Genomic DNA, 25,283 nt, shown 5'->3' on the forward strand with positions numbered 1-25,283 from the left:
TCCAAAAAAGTGTCTCCCATTATTCAAAACTCACATGCTCTAATTACTCTCCGCTTCTTATTACATCTCCCACCCTGTATTATATATATATATATATATATATGTACATATATTATATGATCTATACATTTCACTGGCCCTCCAAAACTATTTGTGCCCTCAAACATCTTGTAACTAAGAGGAATTGAAAATCAATTTATAAGGCCATGGAAGTAATTGAAGATGTTGTAATTGTGGGAGCTGGAATTGCTGGCCTCACAACATGCTTGGGACTTCACAGGTTCTCACCTTGCTTTATATCTTTTATTTTGATATTTATTTGCTTTTCCTAAGAACAATCTCTTAGTTTATAATGGGCTGACATGGTAAGAAATGTACGAGCATAATTTTGCAGGCAGGGTATCAGAAGCTTAGTGTTGGAATCTTCGGATAGTCTGAGGATAACAGGATTTGCATTGCTAACATGGACAAATGCCTGGAAGGCATTGGATGCTGTTGGAATTGGTGACTCCCTTCGCCAACAACATGAGCTGCTTCGTGGGTAATCGTCACTTACATTTTAACTTCTTTTAGTTCTTCCTTTTTTGGTCAAAGAACATTTAGCTTTGTCAAGTTCATGTTATTTATTTGATTCCTTACGTCTCTGAGATGCTTCTTTGTCATTGAAAAAGTTCACTGGTTTTTGTTTCATTTCTTCAATGGTTCTAGGTAGAAAAGAAAAGCAACTCAGTACTTTCGAAGTATTTTTTGGTAGTCACTTAAATTGATCAAATTTATGCTGAAAATGTCTAGTCTAATACTTATAGCCATGCATTTGTAATCTGCAAGCTACAACTTTGTTCATTTATTTTTCTTGTTTTTTCCATAAAATACATTGTTGTCGCTTCCTGTAATCTTATTCAAAATTGACTGTGGCATTTCTGAATTTATAGGAACATGACTTCCTCTACAATTTCAGGGCTCCAAACATTAAAAATGTCATTTGTTGCCAAAGGGAAACAGTAAGTTTAAACTGTAATCACAGTGCCTTAGTAGTAAGCTGAACTGGATGAAAACTCTGCTAAAACTGGGTGTTTAATAATGTCCAGTGGAGAGCACGAAGTTCGATGCTTGAAAAGGAAGTTATTATTGGAAGGCCTTGCCAACGAACTTCCTAATGGCACCATTAGATGCTCCTCCAAGGTGGTTTCAATTGAGGAATCAGGCTACATCAAGCTTATTCATCTTGCTGATGGAAATATCATAAAAACCAAGGTAGAATCCAAATGTGGGGGACTTAATTTAATTGTAGATCCTGTTTGATGGGTGTTCAACCAATTGATTGATATGTGTTTTGCTTCAACTTTGTGCTTTTGAATCTAATCCTTAAGTGCTGCGAATGAAAGGTGTTGATTGGTTATGATGGTGTGAACTCGGTGGTTGCAAAATGGTTGGGATTCAAGAAGCCTGCCTTTACCAGGAGATCTGCCATCAGAGGCAGTACGAATTTCAACACCAAACATGGGTTTGAACCATTGTTCATGCAGTTCTTTGGACAGGGTGTTAGATGTAGTGCCATGCCTTGTGATGATAAATCCATTTATTGGGCTTTCACTTGGTCGCCTTCTACCAAAGGTAAGCGCTTCATCCTATAATATATTATCATCTTGCGTTCTTGCTTCAGAAAAGAGACTTTTTCTTCAATGTTTATGTTTTCAGTTTATGCTTTTAGTTTTTGGTTTTAAAATTTTTTTCTTAAAGGTTTTGCTTTAGTCATATATAATTGGCTGTGCTTTTAAATAATAGTTAGGCTTTTTACCTAACTAAAAGAAAGTAACTACAAGATTAAGAAAAAATAAAAACCAGAAACACCAAATTGAAAACCATTTCAAACTGTTTATCGTAGCACTCATTTATCATTCATGTATGCTTGATCTCTCAAATAAAAAATAGAAACAGAAAATCATCAACATATTTTTTACCAAACGAGCTATAAGCAAACAAAAATGGCTTTTGCTACGGCTCCGGTGGGATCCCTTAACCAAGCCACTGCCTATAAGTCGTCGGCTCATTCTTCAACAAAGTCATGCATAAAATTCTCTCTTTTCTTCTGGTGTTCACTGCTCTTCTTGTCTTGTAGAAAAAGAGTTAGAAGACAAGCCAGAGCTAATGAGGCAATATGTGATGAGCAAGCTTGGAGTGATGCCAGAACAAGTAAGAGCAGTAATTGAGAACACAGAATTGGATGCATTTTTATCATCTCCATTAAGATATAGGAATCCTTGGGAGCTTCTATGGGGAAACATAAGTAAAGGCAATGTTTGTGTAGCTGGTGATGCACTCCACCCAATGACCCCCGATATTGGCCAAGGGGGTTGTTCTGCTTTGGAAGATGGTCCTGTTTTAGCAAGGTGTCTTGGTGAAGCCCTAATGGAAATCAAGCAAAAAAGTGGTATAGAAACAAAAGAAGAATACAAGAAGATTGAAATGGGTTTGAAGAAGTATGCCAACGAGAGGAGATGGAGGAGCTTTGATCTCATTGCTACAGCTAATGTTGTGGGTTTTATATAGGAGAGTAATGGGAAAATCATTAGCTTCTTGAGGGACAAATTTTTTGCCCCAATCATGGCTGGTTGGCTATTGAACAAGGCTGATTTCGATTGTGGGAAAATCCTTATTAATCCTTAGATGCTACCAACATGATTTTTGGTTAAATTTTTTGTATGTGCAAATTATTATATTTTGTAATAAAATGACCCTTCTCATAATAGACCTAATGAGATGTATATTCCTATACGTTATTAAACTTCGATTAAAAATGTGTTATTAATATTTTTATTATTGAATAATGTTTTTTTTAATATTATTGAATTTTGTTTCTAAATATTGTTTGAATTTTTTTAAAAAAATGGAAAGCAATATTAGTGGATAATCAATAATTATTGAATTATTATGGATATGCATGCATGTATTTTGCTATTTTACTTTATAATTAAGGAAAGGAGAACATGATATAATTATATATATATTAACAAACATAATTTTTCGACCAAAAAAATTATATTAACATACATAATTGTGATTATGGATTTGAACGATCCAGTTACTTTTGAAAAGTGCTTCGATCGATCCTTGCCGTGTTGTCTATACTTGGTATTAGGATATATAATATAGTATTCCTGCATGAATAATTTGGTGATAATATATGCTGCTTTTTTTTTTTTTTTTTTTACAATAATCTGAATTTGAAGAAAAGAATATATGAAATAGAAAGAAAAATAAAATAAAATCTTTCCCCCCTTCATTAAGAATTCTGACATGGTCATGTAAATCTCGATAAACAATTAAAAATTATTTGACAAAATGGTATGTTATATGAAAAAAGATTGCGACGTAATTTTAAAAAATTACAAAAATAAATAAACATATTAATTTGGTTTTTTCAAAGAAATATAATTTGCAATGAGTAATATTGTGGCTACCAACTTATTACCAATTGTGCATATACAATTAATATGGCAATGTTTTATCAGTTCTCATTAGATGCTGTTAGGAAGTGTCAAACTTAGTACAAATCTTGGAAATCTATGATAAAGTAAATTTTTTTGTGTTTAGGTACTTTTTAAAAAGTGGAAATTGAGAATCTTATAAACAAAATAAAATAATAAAAAAACTTTTAACGCTTACAAAATACAAAAATAGGGTGTAAACTCTAAAGTAAGTGGCTCCTCAGAAATGAGTCATTTTCAAATTTTCTAAAAAGAATAATTTTAAATATTTTATTTAAGATAAATTAATCCTCAATTAGAAAACACAGATTAACATAATTACATATAAGTCTTAAAAAAATAACAATTAACATGAATTGATTATAACTAATTTCTTCACTATTAACCGTACGATATGATCAAAAAAGCGTTTATTAATTAGTAGTAGTTGAAATAATAAATTATTATTTTTTTGAAGAGAAAAAAATTACTGGAAAATGTATTTGCATTTGCAATATATATATATATATATATATATTTGTTTTTTTGGGGGAAGAGCCGGGTTTTTTAAAGTTTAATCAAATTAGGAAACAACGACGCCGTTTGTTTCACTATTAAATCGCTTGGGTGGAGTATTTCTTTCTTCACACTACACACACACTCTCTCTCTTTTATCTCTCTCTATATTACCTTGCTGGAAAACTTGCAGGAAAAGAAATTTGGCAACCCTAGCTTTCTTCTCCGATCTAATACGAGTTCGTTCTTCTACTACATTTAAAAGGTAAAATTCGAACCCTAAGTTTTCGACTCGATTCGATTTCAGTGTTGTATAGGTTATTTTGATTTTGTTTTTTGTTTTGTGTGAATCCTGTGGGCAGGAACACAGTTTCTTTTGCAAAATGACCCAAGACGTAGAGATGAAAGAGCTACAAGCTCCTTCCAATTCCGTTGCTTCAGCTTCTCCTTCAACTTTCCAACGTAAGAATTCTTTACGTATCCCTTGTTCATTGTGCTTTGTGAACCCTAATTTGATTTCTGTTGCTTTTGGTGAAATTGGGTGTTTTGAATTTTGACCCAGATTTGTGAGATTTTTGTCTCGGATTTTTTTTGGGATTTCTAGTGGGCTGAGTAGAATTTATGTGTTTGTCTTTCTTATTTTGTATTTAGATTTGAAGGAGATTGCGTCGCTAATTGAGACCGGTGCTTATGCCCGGGAGGTCCGACGAATTGTGCGCGTCGTTCGCCTAACCATGGCGTTGAGGCGGAAGCTTAAGGCTTCTGTGCTTTCCTCATTCCTTAATTTCGCTCTTGCTCCTGGATCCGACGTCCACAGTCGTTTATCGTCCTATCTTCCCAAGGTAGTACTCGAACCCCTCTAGAATTTGGGATTTCTATTTTGCTTAGTTCTTTGATTGTTTGATTATGTAGCATCTTGTGCTTTTTCTTTTCTTTTCTTTTCTTTTTTTTAATTTTTAGTTTTTTGTGGATTAGCACATTGCTAACTTATTTTAACGAGCTGGGTTTGGTTTCTTGGGGTCGGTTGGGTGTCATGAAGACGTTCGTTAATTGGTTCTTGATGAGTTGCATAGCTTAGGAATAATGGAGTGGAACTGAATGCCTACCAATGTGTCCGTTATTCTCAATAACATTTGAATGATTGAGCTCTTTGTCATATTATATATTTGATAAGACTATAAAAATTTGTTGTATTATCCAACCTCTTTAGAAGCTATCTCCATCTTAGTGTTTGCTTGTTTATTTTACTTCAATAAGTTAAGAAAACAAAGAGTGAAATTTTTTGCGAATGGAAGTTTGAAGCAGTGAAGTTCTTTGTATGTTAAGTTATGGATCTGCTGCTTTACTCGATATTGGAAATATCGAGTGTCTTATAACATCGTTCTCTTATATGACAAGATATTCGTTGTTTATGATTCATAGTGACCTATGTAAAAGCCTAATCATGAAATTGAGTATTTATAAATTAATGTCTCATGTCTGTTTCATGAATATTGCTATTTTACCCTTGAGCACCACATTTGATTATAATTTCGAGTGCTTTATCTTTTGAAACACGGGTTACAGGAAGATGATCAAGACATGGATGTTGATACTGCAACCTCTGCAACTCAAACTTCCACAAAGCATTCCTTGCCAGAGCTAGAGATTTACTGCTACTTGCTTGTGCTAATATTTCTTATTGATCAGAAACGATACAATGAGGTCAGAAATTATAATTGTTTATGGGTCTTTTCTCTTGCTATTGTTATTGTTTTCACTACTGGGCTTTTGTTAAATATCATAATGTGGCTGTCTTCAGGCAAAAGCTTGTGCCTCAGCAAGCATTGCTCGACTGAAGAACCTGAATAGGAGAACTGTTGATGTTCTGGCATCCAGACTCTATTTTTATTACTCCCTTAGCTATGAGCTTACTGGTGATCTTGCTGAAATTAGAGGGTTAGTTGTTTTTCGTCTCAATTTAGTTTTACCTGTTTGTCTTTCTTTGTTTGACATGTAATTCCTATGTTCTATGATTATGCATGTGTATATACCACACAAAATAAGGTAATAAGATGAGCATGTGACATTTTTTGACTAATCATTCATTTATTTATTAACAGAAACCTCCTTGCCCTTCACCGTATCGCAACATTGCGCCATGATGAACTGGGTCAGGTAAAATCTTCAACCACTCAACCAATAAATTTCTAATGTTGGTAATCTTATGCATGGATAACAATGTGATGCAGGAGACACTTCTCAACTTGTTACTGCGAAACTACCTTCATTACAATCTGTATGATCAGGCAGAGAAGTTGAGGTCCAAGGCACCTCGATTTGAAGCCCACTCTAACCAGCAGGTTAGTTTTTATTCTATAGTTTTATCTGCATGCTGTTCTTTTTTCGAAGAACAAAGTACATGTGATTATGGGTATATGATCCATTGTTCATTAAAATACTTAACTTGTATCCTTGTGTCTTTAAATGTTTAATTGTTCTGAATATTCTAGCATATCATAGATAGCCATGATATAATATAGGTAATATGACACGTTTTCTAGAGATCTACCAATCTATGTCTGGCATTTTTTTTCCTTTTTCTTTCTTCTCTTTCTGTTTATCTTATGCTTAATACTAATAAAAGTAATCATTAATCTATTGTTAGTATGCTGCAATCTATGGTCTTGTACCAATGGATTGAACTTGATGTTGTTCATATGTAAGTTGAGAATCTTTAGCAATACAAATATCATATAAGCATGAAACAAAAACCTTGCCGTAGAAAACCTCCACATGATAACAAAAGAAAATAATTTATTTCATCAGTTACCATGGTCTGATATCTGAGCGTTGTTGGATAATGGTAATGAGAGGTCTGCCTTGGCTTTTATGCAGAAAGCTTTAACTGCATGATGAATGTTCTGATGCCAATTTATTTTCTCTGCAGTTTTGTCGGTACCTCTTTTATTTAGGAAAGATCAGGACAATTCAGTTGGAGTACACAGATGCAAAAGAATCCCTCCTGCAAGCTGCTAGGAAAGCTCCTGTTGCAGCCCTTGGTTTCCGTGTTCAGTGCAATAAGTGGGCAGTAATTGTCCGCTTATTGTTAGGAGAAATTCCTGAGAGGACAGTTTTTATGCAAAAGGGCATGGAGAAGGCTTTGAGGCCTTATTTTGAACTAACAAATGTAAGTCTTGGTTTATCAAACTCGAGCCTTTAAGTTCTATACTTCCAGTAAGAACATGCTTTAAGAAATGACAGATTGATTGCCTACTTCTGAATATGTATATATATATATATATATATTATATATATCTTTTCTTAATTAAAGTGGGGGTGGTAAGAATGTAGATTTCACAATTCACTAGTTTAGGCCTGGATTGGTTTTTGCTGAAAGATGGTTTCTTGGGGATATTATATCACAAGTTGGGACCCTAAGTTATGCTGCTGATTTTGATTTTTAACTCTTTTATTTTTTTGTGGTTTTTTTTTTTTTTTTTTTTTTAAATAAATTCAGGCTGTGCGAATTGGTGATTTGGAGCTTTTTAGAAGTGTTGCTGAAAAGTTCTCCGATACTTTCAATTCAGACCGAACCCATAATTTGATTGTTAGGTTGCGCCATAACGTTATAAGGACCGGGTTACGTAATATTAGTATCTCATATTCACGCATTTCTTTGGCCGATGTGGCCAAAAAGTTGAGACTAGACTCTGCCAATCCTATTGCTGATGCTGAGAGTATCGTGTCCAAGGCAATCCGAGATGGTGCAATTGATGCAACACTGGATCATGCAAACGGATGGATGGTATCAAAGGAAACTGGGGATATCTACTCCACAAATGAGCCTCAAACTGCATTTGACACAAGGATTGCTTTTTGCCTCAATTTGCATAACGAGGCAGTGCGTGCACTTAGGTTTCCACCAAACTCCCACAAGGAGAAAGAAAGTGCTGAGAAAAGGAGAGAGAGACAACAACAGGAGCAAGAGCTCGCAAAACACATAGCCGAGGAGGATGATGATGATTTTTGATTCTGTAATTTGCAAGAGACGCAACAGTGCTTCAGCCAGTTGTGCATCTATCTTCGGAATCCATGAGGAAGAATTATTCAGCTTTCTTGCTCTAATTGACTTATAATCCTGCTTGCTTGAATTAATGTTATGTTATATCTTTATTGTTACTATTCAGAGCCACTGCTTCTTTACTGTTTTGAATCATATTCAGAGGCTGTTTCCTTTCCCTCAAACATTCCTTTTTAAATGGCCAAGATACTGAATATAATCCATTTTCTCCAGATATTTGAGTTTTATTTGTTTACCATTTTAATTCTTCCGCTCTTCCTGCATGGTTTGCAAAATGGTAAAGAGGCATATTCGCAAATATACTGTCTACTAATTAAATTTCCTTTCAATTCTATATTCCTTACTAAAAAGAAGCAAAATGGTTGAAATTTGTGGTTCTCAATTTTCCGTTTGCGGGCAACCCAACTCAGGTGATTGGTATGAAATTTGAACCATAACTGGGATTCTATCGCTGATGACTGGATCATTGCCCTTAAGTCTGATAAAGTAGCCCTAAGTGTGGTACTCTGGATTATAAGTTGTGCAAACGATTGTGTTTAATTCCTGAACCGAAAAGAGTGACCGTAATATTGGTATCAAATTGTAATGAAGAAGATATCATGTAAAGGCACCTCAACCTAACATCCTTGCAACGGACAGGATGGAAGTAAGCTGTCAGTTTGCTTTCTATTTTGCCTTCAAAATTCTTACACATTAAAACCCTCAATTTCATTATATCCCCCAAAAAATAATAATAATAAAATAAAATAAAATAAAAGAAGAGAGATTTTCTTTGTGATGCGACTGGTCAGGGACATATTGCAATGTTTCATACAAGCAATATACGGATGGACTGGACAAACTAATTAGGAATTGTTTTATTGTTGTTATTATTATTATTATTTTTAATTTTTAACGCTATTTCCAATTCGAATTTTGCGAATAAGTAATTACAAAAATTCACAACATGCATTTCGTAGCTTGTTTTCATGTAATTCTGACTAAAATGAAAAAACAGAAACAATAGCCTCCAAAATATGACCAAATTTTTTATCACAATCTGAAAAAATTATAATTAACCATCTTACATATATGAAGAACATTTGTTTTAAGTTAAAGAACTTTTGTTATCAAATTTATTGCTTCTTCTTAAGCTACACATTTTGGGCCTTTGAAAAGTTCATAAAATCAATACACCAGCACGGTCAGATAGGAAAGCATACTCTTGAAATTCTCGGATCATTTAACCAACAAATAAAACCAAAGTTTTACAAGTCCTCAAATACTATAAACAGTAATTTATATACGGAATGAAAAAAGAAACATAACATCCCGCTTTCATTTTTCGTACAACTTCAAGTCATACAATACCCTATTGTAATGCTTCTTGAGTTAGAAAACTGATGCCAGTCTCCAACTACAACTTCAATTCCCAGGTGAGACCAAAAAAGATATTTCCACCAATTTCATCAAGGAAAACTAAAAATCTAATTCCACTCTGACATCATTCAAGCAGCTGAACTGAACCCAAATGACTTAACAATGTTGGTCACCCTTTCTGCAAAAGTTTTAGAGGTTATCTTTTTACCTGGAACATGGAATGGGTTTGAAACAGCATCTACATAAGCAGCATGAAAACTCCGGAAATACTGTGCCAGAAGAAATGGAAGAACAAGTCAGGTCATATGACAAAATTTTTTTGCATTTACTTACGCATACAACTATAGGAACATAAGAAAGCAGCAGCAACATTTACTGCACATATTTCATATCCAAATATAGAAACAGGCAACTAATCTTATCAAATACATGAAGATACTGTTAGAAACTGAAAGCTCATTTACAAAAGGATGTTTCGATTTGTGCAAGGCTTAATCTTTTGCTAGTGTAATTGTTCTGGGCTTCAGTTAACCAGGGGACTGATAAATAAAAGGGGAGATAAAGGTAGGACCATATAAACCTGCATTGATTGGTGGCGCATTCCAAACAAGTTCTAGCATCTTTAAAATACAGATCTAAATTATACATTACTTAATGACAAAATAAAGTTTATAAATGCCTATTGTCACATTCCGTGCAAAATGGGTGGAATCCTTGAGGCTTAGCCGGAAGGTTCTATACTCTCCATGAGAATTCATGAAAGTTCATGAGAATTCAAGACAAGTCATGAGAATTCAAGACAAGTCTGGAAGGTTCTAGAAGATCCTAGAATAACCTAGACCAATGTAGTTAGTAATCTTTCTAGAATAGTCTATAGAATAATCTAGAACCTTATATGGATTTATGCCATGTGTACAAATTCTAGAACCTTGTATCCTCGTAATACGTGCCAAGCCCTCTATATAAAGGGGTTGGCCTCTCATTTGTAAACATCTATCCATGAAATCAAGCATTCTAGTAAAGCAAGCATTCTCCACATTCTCTCATCCTCTCTAAAGCTCTACTACTTCTTACTTTACTACTTCTAGCTTCCGCATTGTGTTAGATTGTGGGCAAGGCTGACTTAGCAAGGAAGGTACTAAGTGTCGCAGAGGAACGTCGGAAAGATAGGCACGTGACACTATGCTATCTGCTATCTCTTTGTAATAGAGAATGACAATGAAACAAGCAATTTATCATCTCAATTTAATTATAGAATATAAATTACAAAACTAAGTCAAGAGATGATTAATATAGAAAATGGAATCATTACCATATAATTGTATTTAATAACTAATTACTAAGCATGAACTAAACATGCTCTTCCAATCCATCAAGACCAACTACACATAATCATATGAATCTTATATGCACCTAAACACAAGAGAGTCATGATTATAGTAGGTTTTTTCTCATTTGAGCAGAAAAGGTTAAAGTGACTATTTCCTACAACGCACAAGGATCATGAGAGAAGGTAATCAACGTGAGGGTTTCATTTGGTATGGAGGAGTCTAACACATTAGATATTTCTATTCATTTAGTTGATGCTTATTCGGCAATAATGACTGGTTGCGCATTGCTACTGGGGTGGCATTCTCAAACTTGACTGGTTACAATATCATTTCTTGTGCCATCAATAATAATAGCCGATCCCTAGGTGCTTTGACTGAATCTAAAGCTATGCGAAGTTATATAGTAAAATGACACAAATTATTTTATTTCACCACACTGGACCAGACTAAATACAAGATCAAAAGATGTATGATACAATAAAATTAGATGTGAAGAAATTATTCTAAATCATCAGCTACGAAAGATAGACTTTTCTGGAACATGTTACTTCCATCATTCGATTAAATAACTCAGGATAACTTGTCATGAATTTGGTGAAAAATACATTCTATGACTGCAAAAACTAACACTACAACTAAGCCGTTTCTGCAAATGAGTACTTTGGCATCGAACATATACAATCTAAAGTGGAACTTACATTTCTGACATCCGCATCCTTGACATCTAGATCTGTTGTTACCAAGATGAACTTCACCTTTGTATTGGTCAAATAGCCGTACCTACATACACAAAAGCATAAGAAAGCAGGACCACGACATGTTTGTAATAAACAGATCTTTATTCATAAAGAAGTAGAAAAATTAAATAACAACTCACACTTTGTAATTTTCAGTTGGATAAAGTAGACCCAGAAAAGTCTCATTCAGTGTTGGTCCGGATTTTTTCGGGTTGTTCACTACATTCAGAAACAGTTAAATCAGACATGAAACCTAAATGGTCTGCTGAAACATACAAATTTATAACTTTCAAGATGCTATTTTGAATCTCGTCCAAAAATAAAGAATAGATAGGATTTCGAAACTACACATCCCAAAAAAATTCGCAATTGAACAAATAAATGGGGTGCCTCCAAACAGAGCAATTTCCGACATAAAACAACTCCAAACTGTGGACAAATTAAGAAATCCCAGAACTTCAAGTAGTACAGATTGAAATCAACTTTGATGACCACGAATCTGATCCAAACCTCAAATTCTAAAGCAAAAACCTTTCCACAACCCAAAAAAAAAAAAGACGCATTTCATAAATAAAACAATAATCAAGAATCCCAGATCCAAATCTAAACCAGTTCATTCAAATGATCCATATAACAAAAAGAATACAGAAAGAGAGAGAAAGAGATTACCTTTCTCGTCGATAACGTCGAGGGAGCAGTGGACGATGTGGTGGAGCTTGAGTGCGTCATCGGCATCCGTGAAACTCTGTATGTACAATGGATTGTTCTGCTCGACACCAAAATTTTCCACACAAAATTCACTAAAAACAAATATTAAAAATTTTTAAAAAAAAAAAAGATGGTTATAATTACGTACTATAAGGGATGAGAGCATACCTGGTGGCCGACGACGGCGACGCAGACGATCATTTTCTCCGGCTTCGCTTTTTTATTTTTTATATTTTTTAATTTTTTATTATTATTATTTTGTACCTTTGCTAGCTCCACTACTCGGAGAGCGAGAGAGAGCGCTTCTGCAAATGCTGTGGTTTTAGGGTGGAAAAATGTCACGCTGTGAACCGGTTGTACCTGCCTATTCCAACTGGACGGTCCGTCCCACTCTGTCACAGCGTGTGTGTGTGTGTGTGTGGGGTTGGACAAAAACCGGAATTTTTTAACTTTCAACCCCTCATGTTTTGGCAATTCCCAAGACTTACCATTAGTTTTCTGAAAATTAGTCCGATTTCCCATTTGATTTAATTCCCTGAACTTTTTTTTTTGTTTGTTTTGGATAAATAATTTAATTCCCTGAACTTGATGCTGTTTCTTGTAGTTTTATGTTTTAACCTTTAAAAAACCTTTCACATTTTTCTATCGAAAACCATTACTTTCCAGTTAAATCATTTCATTTCAATGGATGGACGTTAAATGCATTGTAGAATTTACTTTTATTGTTATTCAGTGTCTGAATTATATTTATAATTGTATTTTGGTTCCTGAAATTTTTTTTTTTTTGGGCACTTTAAATTTTTAAAAACTTTAGTTTTCAATCCTTAAACTATTTTCTTTTTTTATTTTTAACAATTTTGAGACGTGTAGAGTGTATTTGATACAATATATAAATTTTTTTGTAGGTTGTTTGATTTAGTAATTATGTTGTTCCTTTGTTTTAGCAAATGCATATTTCAAAACTATTAAAAATTATAGGGTAATTGTAAATTTTCTCTTTCAACTATACATATTTTGTCATTTTGGTTCTTTTGATTTTTTTTTTTTTTTTTAGCATTTTAGTTCCTGAATTGATATATTTTTTGTGAGATTTACCCCACAAAAAAAAATTATATATATATATATATATATATATTTGGTGAGAATTCTTCTTAAGTTAAGTCAAATTTAAAATTTTCATGCTTATATGCGCCAATTACCTTTTTTGTTTTAGCTGTTAATCCAATAATACGAGATTTATTAATTTTGAGTGGAGTGTCATATAATTTATTATCTTTGAATATTAATTGTTTGACTATGATACCTTGTAGCAAAAAATAAAATAAAATAAATAAAAATAAAAAATAAGAAATAAGAAATTTTTGTAGTAACGACGACACTTTAGCTTAAATAAAAAAAATTTAGATTAAGATTTTTTTTTTTTTGGGTGTTAAAGCTATTGATTAAATAAAATAATCAAACTAATTATAGTCTCTATAAATGTAAATATAGTTTGAAATAAAATAAAATAAAAGTGTAAACATCTAATTTTAATTAGACAATTGTATTTAAAAACAGAGAATAAAATAATCTTAAAGAATTATTATGGATGATTATGGTCTTTAACGCCCACAAGAATGAGACTATGCATATATTTATATGTTCTTTCATCAAAAAGAAACTTATCCAGGATGGCCCTGGACAATGTTATATAACATATTGCAAGATATTGTATTAACATGTAACATGTATGACAATGTCCTGGATCAGTGTGAATAGATTTCTCTCAAATTGGAGAACACATATATATAGTCTTATTCTCATGAATGATAGAGCTCAGAATATCCTAGGTGTGTTTGGGGGAAGGTAAATTATATATAAACGTCATGCAATAAGTTGAGGAAATCACATTGTCCAGTAGAATTTTTGTGTATATATATATATATATACATGCAAATTTTTGATCCATTGAAACATTGCTTCCATCTTATATTAAACATCTAGTAATATGGCAAATATTATAAGTTGTTATTTGCTAAATTAGAATTTTAGTATTAAATCATTAATTGGCGTGTCATCTTCATTTTTAAAATTTTAACATGTTAAGATGCTTCCACATTTCCAACAAATTATTATTATATATAGTCCAAGCGGAGCTTGAATTTGGGAATGGTAAGGTTAATATAAGAGTTAGTATAAAGTTTTCAAAATTAATTAAAACCTAAAATTGCACTAGTATTAGTCAAGTCCAATAATGCACCAATAATTACATAATAACTATATATTTTAGCTTATGACGTTGGAAAAAAAAATTAGTTTATGTCAATTTTTTTTTAAAAAATATAGTTTATTAAAAATATAGTATTAAATCATATATGCCCTTAACTACATAAGATTTGTCACTTTAGCCCTTGAACTATACAAGATTTGGCACTTTAGTCTTTAATTTCTTATTTTTTTTCAAAGGTGAAAAAGCCATGTTTTCCCTCCACTATTTCTTCCCATTTCCACAAGTGACATTTACATGATCAAAATCGTCAAGGGATTGATAGAAATAAGTTTAAGGATTATTCTTGCGTAATATATATTGATTTAGGGATCAAAGTGTCAAAAAAAAAAATAAGGAACTAAAATACCAAAACATATATAGCTTAGGGGGAAAACACATAACTACCCAAAATTATATTAAAAAATAATTAAAAACCAAAGGGCACAAAAAAATAAAGTTTAAAAAATAAAATAAAAGGTTAAAAAAAAAAAAAAGAAGAAGAGAACTAAAAAATGAAGTTTATGTCTTAAAAAAAATCAAAAATCAATAAAGCAACTATGAACATAGTTTAATGACTAATATAACCTATAACCCTAAATAATATAAACTAAGGCACAATTTGAGATACTCTTTTGTTTAGGGAGCTAAATGTAAAAATACAATATAATTCAAGGGTAAATTTATGTATCCCTTTTTATTAATTTAGCTCAGCTGATCTTTATTTTTGAATCAATATAAAAAATAATGTTAAAGATATAAAAAAAAAAATCATCAAATAATTTACAAAATAATGTGAAAAAATAATGTGATATTATTTTACTGGCCTAGATATTAAATTAACTTATTTTTTAAAAAAGTTTACTCATTGTTATACATACATATATATATATATATATATATATATATATATATATTTATTTATTAATTAGTAAATAATGACACATAATCTTTACCACATAATTTGATAAATTATTTGGTGAATACTTTTAGCACTATTCCATTGTAAATATGTAAAATAAATACCACAACATGACTACTTACTTTTATTTCTAACTAACTAATCATTTGAGACAATTTCAACTAAAATCACAAATAAATAAAATAAGCATTTTATTTCTTGATGTTAACATGGCATATTTAATAAAGAGAATATACTTAGGTTTAACCATTATAAAATTGGTTCGTCCTTTTACATTATGTTGTTGGCCTGTTATTATCCTTAAATCAAATAAACCATTAATAATAATTAAATCATATGTTGTATGGACAAATTTATTTAATTTTTGCTTGAGACATTAAAGTGCAGATCGATTGTTGCAATGTCACCTTAGTATTGTTTCAATTGCTTATTAATATAACATTTTTTAGCTAACAATAATACTATTATTAGTATATTATGCAATAAATTAATGGTAAAATCAACGTTTTGATGTTTTTCCCAATTCACTTCTTAAAGCGTTCCTAAAGTGCTCTTTATTAGCCTTGTTCTCTCCATTTTGCGGGGCCAACATCCAAATATTTCATTCTAATATATTTTTCGAAATAAGAAGTCAAAGTAAGAGATAGATTACCTAATAAAAAGAACTCATAATGATTTACAAAAAATGACAAAATAAAGACAAAAAAAAAAAAAAAGTTCCATTAGAGTTGTTTTGCAAATTCGACAACTCATTTCAAAATTCATTGTACTGTAACCATCAACTCGTTATTAACTTTTTAGACAAATTTTCATACAATTAACACAAATTGATATCCAAATTGTTGGTAAAAGAGTTAAATGCCTTTAATAATTCTACTTTAAAACTTAGTTGAAGATAATGATTTTTTTTTTTTCCCAGAATTGGAGGATTCAAATTCAAATTTTATGCTTTTTATGGAATTTCATACCGTCCATGAAAAGACATTGAAGACAATGCTTGTTTTGACAAAAGATACCCTTACCTTAAAAAAAAAAGAAAAAAAAGAAAAAAAAAAGAAAGAAGAAAATTGGACATAGGGTTAACAAAAAAACATCTATTTATTGCAAATATGCAATGATTAATGAATAATTTATATGCCTAAGCTTACTTATTTGCTAGTGGTGACAATAACTGTATATATAATACAATTAGATTTATATTATGATGATATGATATTTTTAATATCAAATATTTTTTTATTAACTTTTGGATCACAATAAAAATTAAAATTAAAATTTAAAAAAATATAAATTTAGTGAAATACTAAAACTTTATTTATAAAAATCTTATTAGAATTTAATTATTAATAAATATAATTTTAAATTTTGATTATTTATACGATCTAAAAATTTAAAAATGAAATTTTAATATTAGAAATATTTTTAAACCTGATTGTATAATTATATATATATATATATAGATATAACTTGAGTTTTTTTATTTTTATTTAATTAATAGATTTAGCTTGAGGTCCTGTATATGCTCCCTTGATGAAAAAGGCTACCTTGTCCTTAAATGACTCCTTTTGTGAGTCTCCCATGAGCCAAGAAAGCACAAAATTCATTTCTTTGCTTTCAATGTAAAAATATCCTAAGTAAAAAAAAAGGGTAGAAAGAAAAAAGCAAATTTAGCCAAAACAAAAGGCAAAATATCAATTTTTTTTAAAATTTTTTTGTTTCTCTGTGTGTATTTTCTTCTTGTTATTCCCACAAACAATTTACCCAATTTCTGGTCTACTCATCTAACTTAGTCCTCACATTTAATGGTGGGTGATGGATCATCAATCACAACCACATTTTTGCCAGGTCACGGACCCTCGCTGACATGTCGTCTTATTAGAGAAGGAAAAAAAAAAAAAAAAAAAAGCCAAGGGCAATTTCAAGTAATTTCACATCCAGCTCCGGGTCCCAACCACGAACTCAAAAAACAATTCTATGAGGCAGTAAAAGTACGAAAAGGCCCTCACACCTCTTCCTGTCTCCGTCCTCTCTTCGTCTTTTGCATCATTATATTCTCTCTCTCCTCTCACGGCCAAAACAAAACAAAGCCAAGCCCTTTTTTTTTTTTCAAATTACGAGCTCTTTTTCTTCTTCTTCTTCATCTGAAAATCTCGCTGTGTTTTCGAAATTTTTCAGATTCCGATAGACGATAGGTAAACTATCTTCCGCAAACGTTTTCCGGCAAAATCATTCAATTTCATCGCGCTCTAAGCTCAATTCCTGACTTTTTTTTTTAATATATATTCTTAATCTTTTATTCTGATCTTTTCCGTGTTTGTTTGGATATTTTGAAATCTAGTATTTTGTGCATTCGTCGAAAAGATTTAAAGGTAGCTTTACATGAATTGCAGCTGTTTTTTTTTTTCGGTTTTTTTGGTGTTTGTGAAGTTGACTGATTGATTGTTTGGATTCTGGTAAATTCTGAGCTGGCGTTTGGCTTCTTTATCCGATTTTTTTTTGAAATTTGAATGGTTTTATTATTATTTTTATTTTTATTTTTCTGACGGAAATTTCATGTTGTTGAAGCTGATTGAGCCATTATGTTCATTGATGATATGTCATATTCATTTCTGATTCGCGATGATACACGTATCTGTAAATGGCTGTGTCTCTTTTTTCTTAGGATATCTAATATAATTTGGTTTCCGTGTAATTGACAAAAAATAAATTATTTCGTAAATTTGCCCTTTCTTTGCGTATTGATTGGTGATTAAATAAAGCATTAGTCTGTGTTGGTTTTCAACCTGGTAATTTAGCAGTTCAAGTGGGTTTCAAGGTGACTGGAAATGATTAATGCATAAGCAATATTACTTTGTTTATTTCGGAGAGCAGCTGGGAAAAGAGTGAAGTCGAATGATTTTCAAATTACTATAAAAAAAATGAAAAATTACAAAAATGTCAAACGCTTGAACATTTGTTTTTCTTTATTTTCCTAGGTGTTTTGGCTGGCAACCATGCTTCTTGGTAAAATACTTGGGGGAAGCTTATATCTGTTGTTTAGTCTTGATGTTAGGTTGACATTTAGATTGTCAGTATCTTACTGAATTTTTATATATTTTCAGATCCGTGGATGGGCACTGTACAAGATGACACTGATTATAAAGTTAACGGGCATGCTGCAAGCTCAAATGACAGCAATTCATTGAATCAAAATGGTTATTCAACGCCTGTGATTGTTTGTGATCCAACTGTAAATAATAAAAACAGTGAACTTAAAAAACTCAAGGAGTTGGCAGATGAAATGCATAATACATCTTATGTTTATAGGCAAGATGTTGTGAGGAGCAAAAACAATATGATTGGGATTGTGACTGAAGTTGCCGGTGATGAGGATTCTGATAGCAGCATCACTGATGATGAGGACGATGATGAGGAGGACGATGATGAAGGAGAAGAAAATGGTGAAACTGAGGGAGAAGTTGGTGATGATAGTACTAACACTAATGGGAATGGTGATAGCAATAAGAATAGTGTTAATTATAAGAGGGGCCCTCTTCCTGCTGACCAGGCCCGTGTACTTTGGATGGATGAAACTGAATCAACAGAAAATATTAATGACTTAACAGTTGTTGATCGAGGGTTCTTACATGGGGATTTTGTTGCTGCTGCGTCAGACCAAACTGGGCAGGTTGGTGTTGTGGTGGATGTCAATATAACTGTTGATTTGTTAGCTCCTGATGGTTCTATTATAAGGGATGTCTCATCCAAAGACTTGAAACGAGTGAGAGATTTTACAGTGGGTGATTATGTGGTCCTTGGTCCGTGGCTGGGTAGGGTAGATGATATTTTAGACAATGTTACTGTGTTATTTGATGATGGTTCTGTGTGTAAAGTTATGAGAGCTGAGCCAATGCGTCTCAAACCACTTTCAAAGAACATTCTTGAAGATGGGCATTTTCCTTACTATCCTGGTCAGCGTGTGAGGGCAAGCTCATCATCAGTGTTCAAGAATTCTAGGTGGCTATCTGGCTTGTGGAAACCTAATAGGCTTGAAGGTACTGTAACAAAGGTAACAGTTGGATCAGTTTTTATTTACTGGATAGCATCTGCTGGTTATGGTCCGGACTCTTCTACTGCCCCGGCTGAAGAGCAGAGTCCAAAGAACTTGAAATTGTTGTCTTGCTTTGCACACACAAATTGGCAATTGGCCGACTGGTGTCTAATTTCCCCATCAACATTATCGACGTCAGCTCATTTGGAGAAGGGAGTATCAAAACTAGAACTTCATGATTCAGTGAACAGCGAATTAGATTCAATGCAACTGGGTAGTGGGTGTGATTCAGAAGAGAGTATGCAAGAAGAATCAAATGTGAATGAATCCTTGGATCTTGAACCAGTTACTGCATTGGTTGAAACTAATGGAATTACTGGAAGTAATGCATCAAATGAATCTAGTTCTTGTGGTAGATCACTCTCTGTGTCAAAAGAGCCTGTTCATGAAACATGGCCTCTCCATCGGAAAAAGATCCGTAAAGTTGTGGTAAAGAGAGACAAGAAGGCTCGAAAGAAAGAGGAAAATTTTGAAAAAGCCCTTTTAATTGTCAATTCCAGGACTGAAGTTGATATAGCATGGCAGGATGGCAAGATAGAACGTGGTCTTAATTCCACAAATTTGATACCAATTGATAGTCCTGGTGATCATGAATTTGTTGCTGAACAGTATGTGGTGGAGAAGGCATCTGATAACAGCGAAGATGCTTGTGAAGCTAGACGTGTTGGGGTTGTGAAAAGTGTCAACGCTAAAGAGCGAACAGCTTGTGTGAAGTGGTTAAAACCTGTTTCAAGGGCAGAAGATCCTAGAAAGTTTGACAAAGAAGAAGTTGTGAGTGTGTATGAGCTTGAGGGGCATCCAGATTATGATTATTGTTATGGGGATGTTGTTGTTAGATTGTCTCCAGTTTCTGTTTCTGCACAACCAGCTAATGGTGGAGACTTTGGTGAGGAATCAAAATTGCTAAATAAACCAAATGAGGTTCAGCGGGATCTTAAGAAGCACTCAGGAAATAGGAAAGTAGAAGATACATCAAGTGGTGAAGCTTTTGCTGATTTTTCAGATCTCTCTTGGGTTGGAAATATAACTGGTCTTAAGGATGGTGATATCGAAGTTACATGGGCTGATGGGATGGTTTCTACGGTACGTACATTGCCTATTTTCAAGAATCATTATTGATTTTTTCTTTTTACTGTTCATTTCCATCAATCTTAAATTTTAAAATGTGCATAATTAATTACTTTACTTTATTGAAACTTTTGACTAAGTGTTACACATGTCTACCTCTCTTTTGCATGGAATTTGTTGATGTGGAATGTTAAAGACAGTTTTTCTCTTATTAGATTGCTGAAACTAAATAAACAAGTGGCAAAAGAATCTGAACTACCCTTTTTCTTTTCTCCATAACCATACTCTTGTACTACTTTAAGTGGGGTAATTCCTATAATTGGGAGGTAAAAGCATGCACTTAAATTTTCAGGGCTCAGTAGAATATAAGAGAAAACAGTAGAAACTTATGCTATGTTTATTATGATTTTAACAGTCAGTTTAATAGCTCAGAAGGTCGAGAGGTAAATTTTGAATCTATTGAAATTTGTGTTTGAAATGATAGGCGAGATGTTTCAAACCTTCTTTTCCTCAATTCAATCCAGTGAGCTCGAGTTACAGTATTATATTTTGTTGTCAAGCATTTAGATGGCTGGAGGTCAAGCATGAACCTTATTTATAACATTCCATGGTTGTTGATCTGGTCAATTGATTCATTGATTTGTTTACTAGGTTGGACCTCAAGCAATCTATGTTGTTGGTCGAGATGATGATGATGAGTCTATTGCCGCAGGGAGTGAGGTTAGTGATGATGCCGCTAGCTGGGAAACAGTTAATGATGATGAGATGGATGCCCTTGAGAATACCAAAGAGGTTTGTTTCTGTTTAGAATAATAGAACCATTGTTACAAAAGTTAGAACCAGTTTCCCTCCACTGTGAGGTGGACCAGAAGAAATAGTATGTCTACCTGAAGAAAGAGCTTGACAAAATTTATCCACACTCTTTAATGTCAATGGATGATCTTAAAATCATATCATTTTGTCTTCTCCCAAAATGAATTTTTTTTTTTTTTTTTTTTTTGGGGGTGTGGTCGGCTATTATATTGATTATTGCTCATATAGAGGATGGCTAAATTCATATGTTGGAATCTAATTCAATTTCTTATCCCGGAAGTGAGGTCCCAGCAAACGGCCAATTCCTAGCCTAGAAGAACACCCTATGCATCTAACTACGCAACTGATATTTCATTAAAATTCCATTTAATTTGGAAGTGAAAAACTTATATTACTTTATGGCATCTATTTCGTTTGATGAGTGAATCACGCTGTTCAAAATGATATTCAGGGAGGTGAACTTCAAATTGCAGCCTCAAACATGGTTTCTGAAGAAGAAGAAGACAGTGGAGAAAATAATTCTGGCAGGAACCCAGCACTAGCTGTTCCATTGGCTGCACTTAGGTTTGTTACCAGACTGGCCTCTGGAATATTCTCACGAGGAAAAAATTCAGATCCAAATGGTTTAGACTCTAAAGATGAAAATGACGTTCAAACTCAGGATTCTATCAGGGTTTCTGAGGGAAGAGATTGTGGCTATGAGTCCAGCTCTCAGAAATCTAATGTTGTTGATTGTCGTGGCACCGAGATTGATCATGGAAAGGGGGAAGAGCATGTTGGCCCAGGTACCACGGAAACATTGGATGCCACAGAAACTGTAAAAGACGTGAGGATTGAAGGACCTGATGCTACAGAATGTAATGGGGATGATCCTTGCAGTTTCAAACGCTTTGATATAGCCAAAGATCCAATGGACCATTATTTTCTTGGTGCAAATGGCCAGGTATTTTATTTTAAGTTTAATCTTTATGAGATAGAGAGAGAGCATGTTTCAGTAATTTTGAAAGAAGCAATAGAGGGAGATGATCTATTTTCTTCGCATGGAAGAGTCTAGTTGGTGCTATTTAATAAGAGATTGGGATCTAAAATTTTTTATTTTTTTTACTTATTTAGGTACTTTTCTTTGACTTCTCAAAAAGTGTTATGTTGATCTTTTTTTTGATGAATAAGTGGCACCTGATCATGTATATTATTTTCTGCCCCAGTAAACTCGTTTGGGCTTATTCACTGCTAAATCCAGACAGATTCCCCAATTGTTAGTGCAACTATTTTACGTTTTAATAAACAAGGACCACTTTCAAATATTTAAGCCTATTTACGTTACACCACTTGCAGAATAACAATGGAAGGAAGTGGTTTAAAAAGGTTCAGCAAGATTGGAGCATCCTTCAGAATAACTTGCCCGGTATGCATTTTTTCAGTAAATTGAATGATGTGACATATATCATGATCATGTATTTTATAGCAACCCATGGGAGTAACAGTATACATTTTCAACAGATGGTATCTATGTGCGAGTTTATGAAGATAGAATGGATCTCTTAAGGGCAGTTATAGTTGGGGCATATGGGACACCTTACCAAGATGGCCTTTTCTTCTTTGATTTTCACCTTCCACCAGAGTATCCCGACGTTCCACCAGTAAGATCGCCAATTCTTATTTTTGTAACCTTTATCAATTTAGATGTTATATTTAAAATTTTTTTTCCTATCTTGCTATGTTCGCTAACTGGGCTTTTGTGGCTGCAGTCAGCCTACTATCACTCTGGTGGGTGGCGGATAAATCCAAATTTGTATGAGGAAGGAAAGGTGTGTCTCAGCCTTTTAAATACTTGGACTGGTAGAGGAAATGAAGTCTGGGATCCCAAATCATCTAGTATACTTCAAGTCCTCGTTTCACTTCAGGGGTTGGTTCTAAATTCCAAGCCATATTTTAATGAAGCTGGGTATGATAAGCAGATTGGGACAGCTGAAGGCGAGAAAAACTCTTTGTCGTACAATGAGAATACATTCTTATTAAACTGCAAGACCATGATGTATTTAATGCGGAAACCGCCAAAGGTGATGTATCAAAATCAGCTCATTTTGGCTTACATCTATGTGCATTTTTCATTTTTGTTTATCAATTTTAATTTATATATAATATTTACAGTTTTGCAATGTAAAAGTCAGATGTGCCCCACTCTCATTTTTGTTCATAGTCTCACATCCCAAATGGGCCCTTAATGGATAATCCATCCACGTCCTACATTTTCTGATAACCTCTTTGTCAAATCAGCCAAATAAATGGTTTCCATACTCTCTTGCATTGCTAAATGCTCAGTTTGCTAAATCCTAAAATGCATATGATTAATAATTTGCACTAAACTTCCCTTTAAAATGGGGGAAAATATTTCTGTTCATTAAATGGGGCATCATATTGAGTCAAAAAATATTTTACTCAAGCATGCGTTTTGTGAGATTCTGTTAGTTGACTTCGATTTATACCGAATCGCTAAAACTTCAGAAGCAATTGATGTTTATTATGTTGCATGGCTTTTTCTAATATAATCTTGTGGTTCTTGTTTGGCTAGTCATTTTCTCATTTGGATATCCACATTTTAACAAAATCCAGATATCATGCACTTCCACAGGAGTATATGTAATTTGTCAATAGCAGGATTACATGTAGTGCTGTAGAAATACACAGTATCAATCTGATGTGATAATTTTCCTTTGTTTGGCTTGCTAACCTAGCATATCTTGACCAATTAGTATTAATATTCTTACCATATTGATTGCATGTTTAGGAATTTGCGGAGCTTGTTAGAGAACATTTTAGGAGGCGTGGTTATTACATCCTTAAGGCCTGTGATGCTTATATGAAAGGCTACTTGATAGGCACTCTCACTAAAGATGCCTCAGTTAGTGACAGAAGTGATGCAAATTCAACTTCAGTTGGTTTCAAGTTGATGTTGGCTAAGATTGTGCCTAAGCTTTTCCTTGTACTGAGTGAGGTTGGTGCTGATTGTGATGAATTTAAGCATCTGCAACACTCATAGTAGGTTATCAAACAAACAAGGTCAGTTTTTATGATTTATTGCTGATACTTAAAAAAAGTAAATGATGTAAAGGCTTTCGGGCGTTCTGTGCATGTTTTATTTATATAACTGATGGTCGGGAACATTCTTTTATCTTGTTTGAAAGCCTTATCCATCTTTAGAAGCTGGGGTTTCTTGGAGCAAAAGTGCTAGGTCATCTGTATTTTCATAAATGATGATTTCCAGCTAACCCAGCAGATTGGGGCGAGTATGTTTATGGATTTGGCTTCTGACTCGTTATTTTAACAGTTTTTTTGGGAGGAAAGGGAAAGGAAATGGGATAAAAAAAGGGAGGAGGAGAGAGGGTACTTTCTAGGATGAGGAAGACAGTCATAGTTTTGCATTGACTGTCAACGTTTTTGTTCAGTACTTGGTGACCGAATCAAGGAATTTATATTTCAAAATTCTTACTTCATTTCATCATGTATGTATGGCGGGTTTTATTACATGAATAGTTTCCATGAAGAACTGATGTGTTATTATACATGTTTGTTGCAATTGGCGAAAGAGAGATTGAAATGATTGTGTGATTTTAAAAAGGAAATTCACTTTGTTTTATGATATGAACTGCAAAATTTAGAAGTTTCACCCGGGTGAAAGTTTCCGTTTGCAGTAAATTATGCAGCAACTTGTCATTTAAATTGTAATTCTTTTTAAGAACAACAAATAAAAAATAAAAAATTGTTGTAATTCTATTCTTTTTTTAGCCTTTGTAAAATCAAAGAGTTGAAGTCGTGTGCCTGGTTGAGCTTGCCTGTACTAGGCCAAAACCTAGATATCTTCATTACCCATACTCTGCTTATCCTTTTGAGTTGAGTTGCACCTTTCTTTCTGTTGAATGGGATACCGAATACAAACAACTATTTGTCCAAAAACACAGCTGCA

At 33.2% G+C, this 25,283-nt stretch overlaps 4 protein-coding genes across 5 annotated transcripts; 3 read left to right on the forward strand and 1 right to left on the reverse strand.

The window, feature by feature from the left end:
• The first annotated feature begins 206 nt into the window (after window positions 1-206).
• LOC132799556 (monooxygenase 2-like) lies at window positions 207-2,618 on the forward strand. The gene is made up of 6 exons (XM_060811681.1): window positions 207-280; window positions 395-541; window positions 933-1,001; window positions 1,089-1,254; window positions 1,386-1,614; window positions 2,120-2,618. Exons 1-6 carry the CDS (start codon window positions 207-209, stop codon window positions 2,548-2,550), a joined length of 1,116 nt encoding a protein of 371 aa, XP_060667664.1. The 3' UTR covers window positions 2,551-2,618.
• A 1,471-nt stretch (window positions 2,619-4,089) lies between these two features.
• Window positions 4,090-8,258, forward strand: LOC107427280 (probable 26S proteasome non-ATPase regulatory subunit 3). The gene is made up of 9 exons (XM_048481491.2): window positions 4,090-4,248; window positions 4,346-4,445; window positions 4,635-4,825; window positions 5,550-5,687; window positions 5,785-5,921; window positions 6,086-6,140; window positions 6,215-6,325; window positions 6,913-7,152; window positions 7,483-8,258. The coding sequence occupies exons 2-9, from the start codon at window positions 4,367-4,369 to the stop codon at window positions 7,993-7,995; spliced, it is 1,464 nt and encodes a 487-aa protein (XP_048337448.1). The 5' UTR covers window positions 4,090-4,248; window positions 4,346-4,366; the 3' UTR covers window positions 7,996-8,258.
• Window positions 8,259-9,235: 977 nt separating this feature from the next.
• LOC107427287 (uncharacterized) lies at window positions 9,236-12,550 on the reverse strand. The gene is made up of 5 exons (XM_016037669.4): window positions 12,350-12,550; window positions 12,143-12,239; window positions 11,614-11,692; window positions 11,435-11,516; window positions 9,236-9,674 (listed from the first exon to the last, which is right to left on the reverse strand). The coding sequence occupies exons 1-5, from the start codon at window positions 12,380-12,382 to the stop codon at window positions 9,534-9,536; spliced, it is 432 nt and encodes a 143-aa protein (XP_015893155.1). The 5' UTR covers window positions 12,383-12,550; the 3' UTR covers window positions 9,236-9,533.
• Window positions 12,551-17,380: 4,830 nt separating this feature from the next.
• Window positions 17,381-24,959, forward strand: LOC107427293 (probable ubiquitin-conjugating enzyme E2 23). 2 transcript variants are annotated; one of them, XM_048480705.2, is made up of 8 exons: window positions 17,381-17,540; window positions 18,450-20,521; window positions 21,158-21,298; window positions 21,771-22,262; window positions 22,655-22,724; window positions 22,820-22,959; window positions 23,068-23,379; window positions 24,108-24,959. In XM_048480705.2, exons 2-8 carry the CDS (start codon window positions 18,458-18,460, stop codon window positions 24,357-24,359), a joined length of 3,471 nt encoding a protein of 1,156 aa, XP_048336662.1. In that variant the 5' UTR covers window positions 17,381-17,540; window positions 18,450-18,457; the 3' UTR covers window positions 24,360-24,959. The 2 variants fall into 2 exon arrangements, with proteins under 2 accessions (XP_048336662.1, XP_060676354.1); XM_060820371.1 differs by lacking the exon at window positions 17,381-17,540 and adding an exon at window positions 17,698-17,717.
• The last annotated feature ends 324 nt before the right edge of the window (window positions 24,960-25,283 follow it).

The sequence above is a fragment of the Ziziphus jujuba genome, chromosome 9 (genome assembly GCF_031755915.1).
Source record: "Ziziphus jujuba cultivar Dongzao chromosome 9, ASM3175591v1".
In the NCBI taxonomy this organism is placed as follows: Eukaryota; Viridiplantae; Streptophyta; class Magnoliopsida; order Rosales; family Rhamnaceae; genus Ziziphus; species Ziziphus jujuba.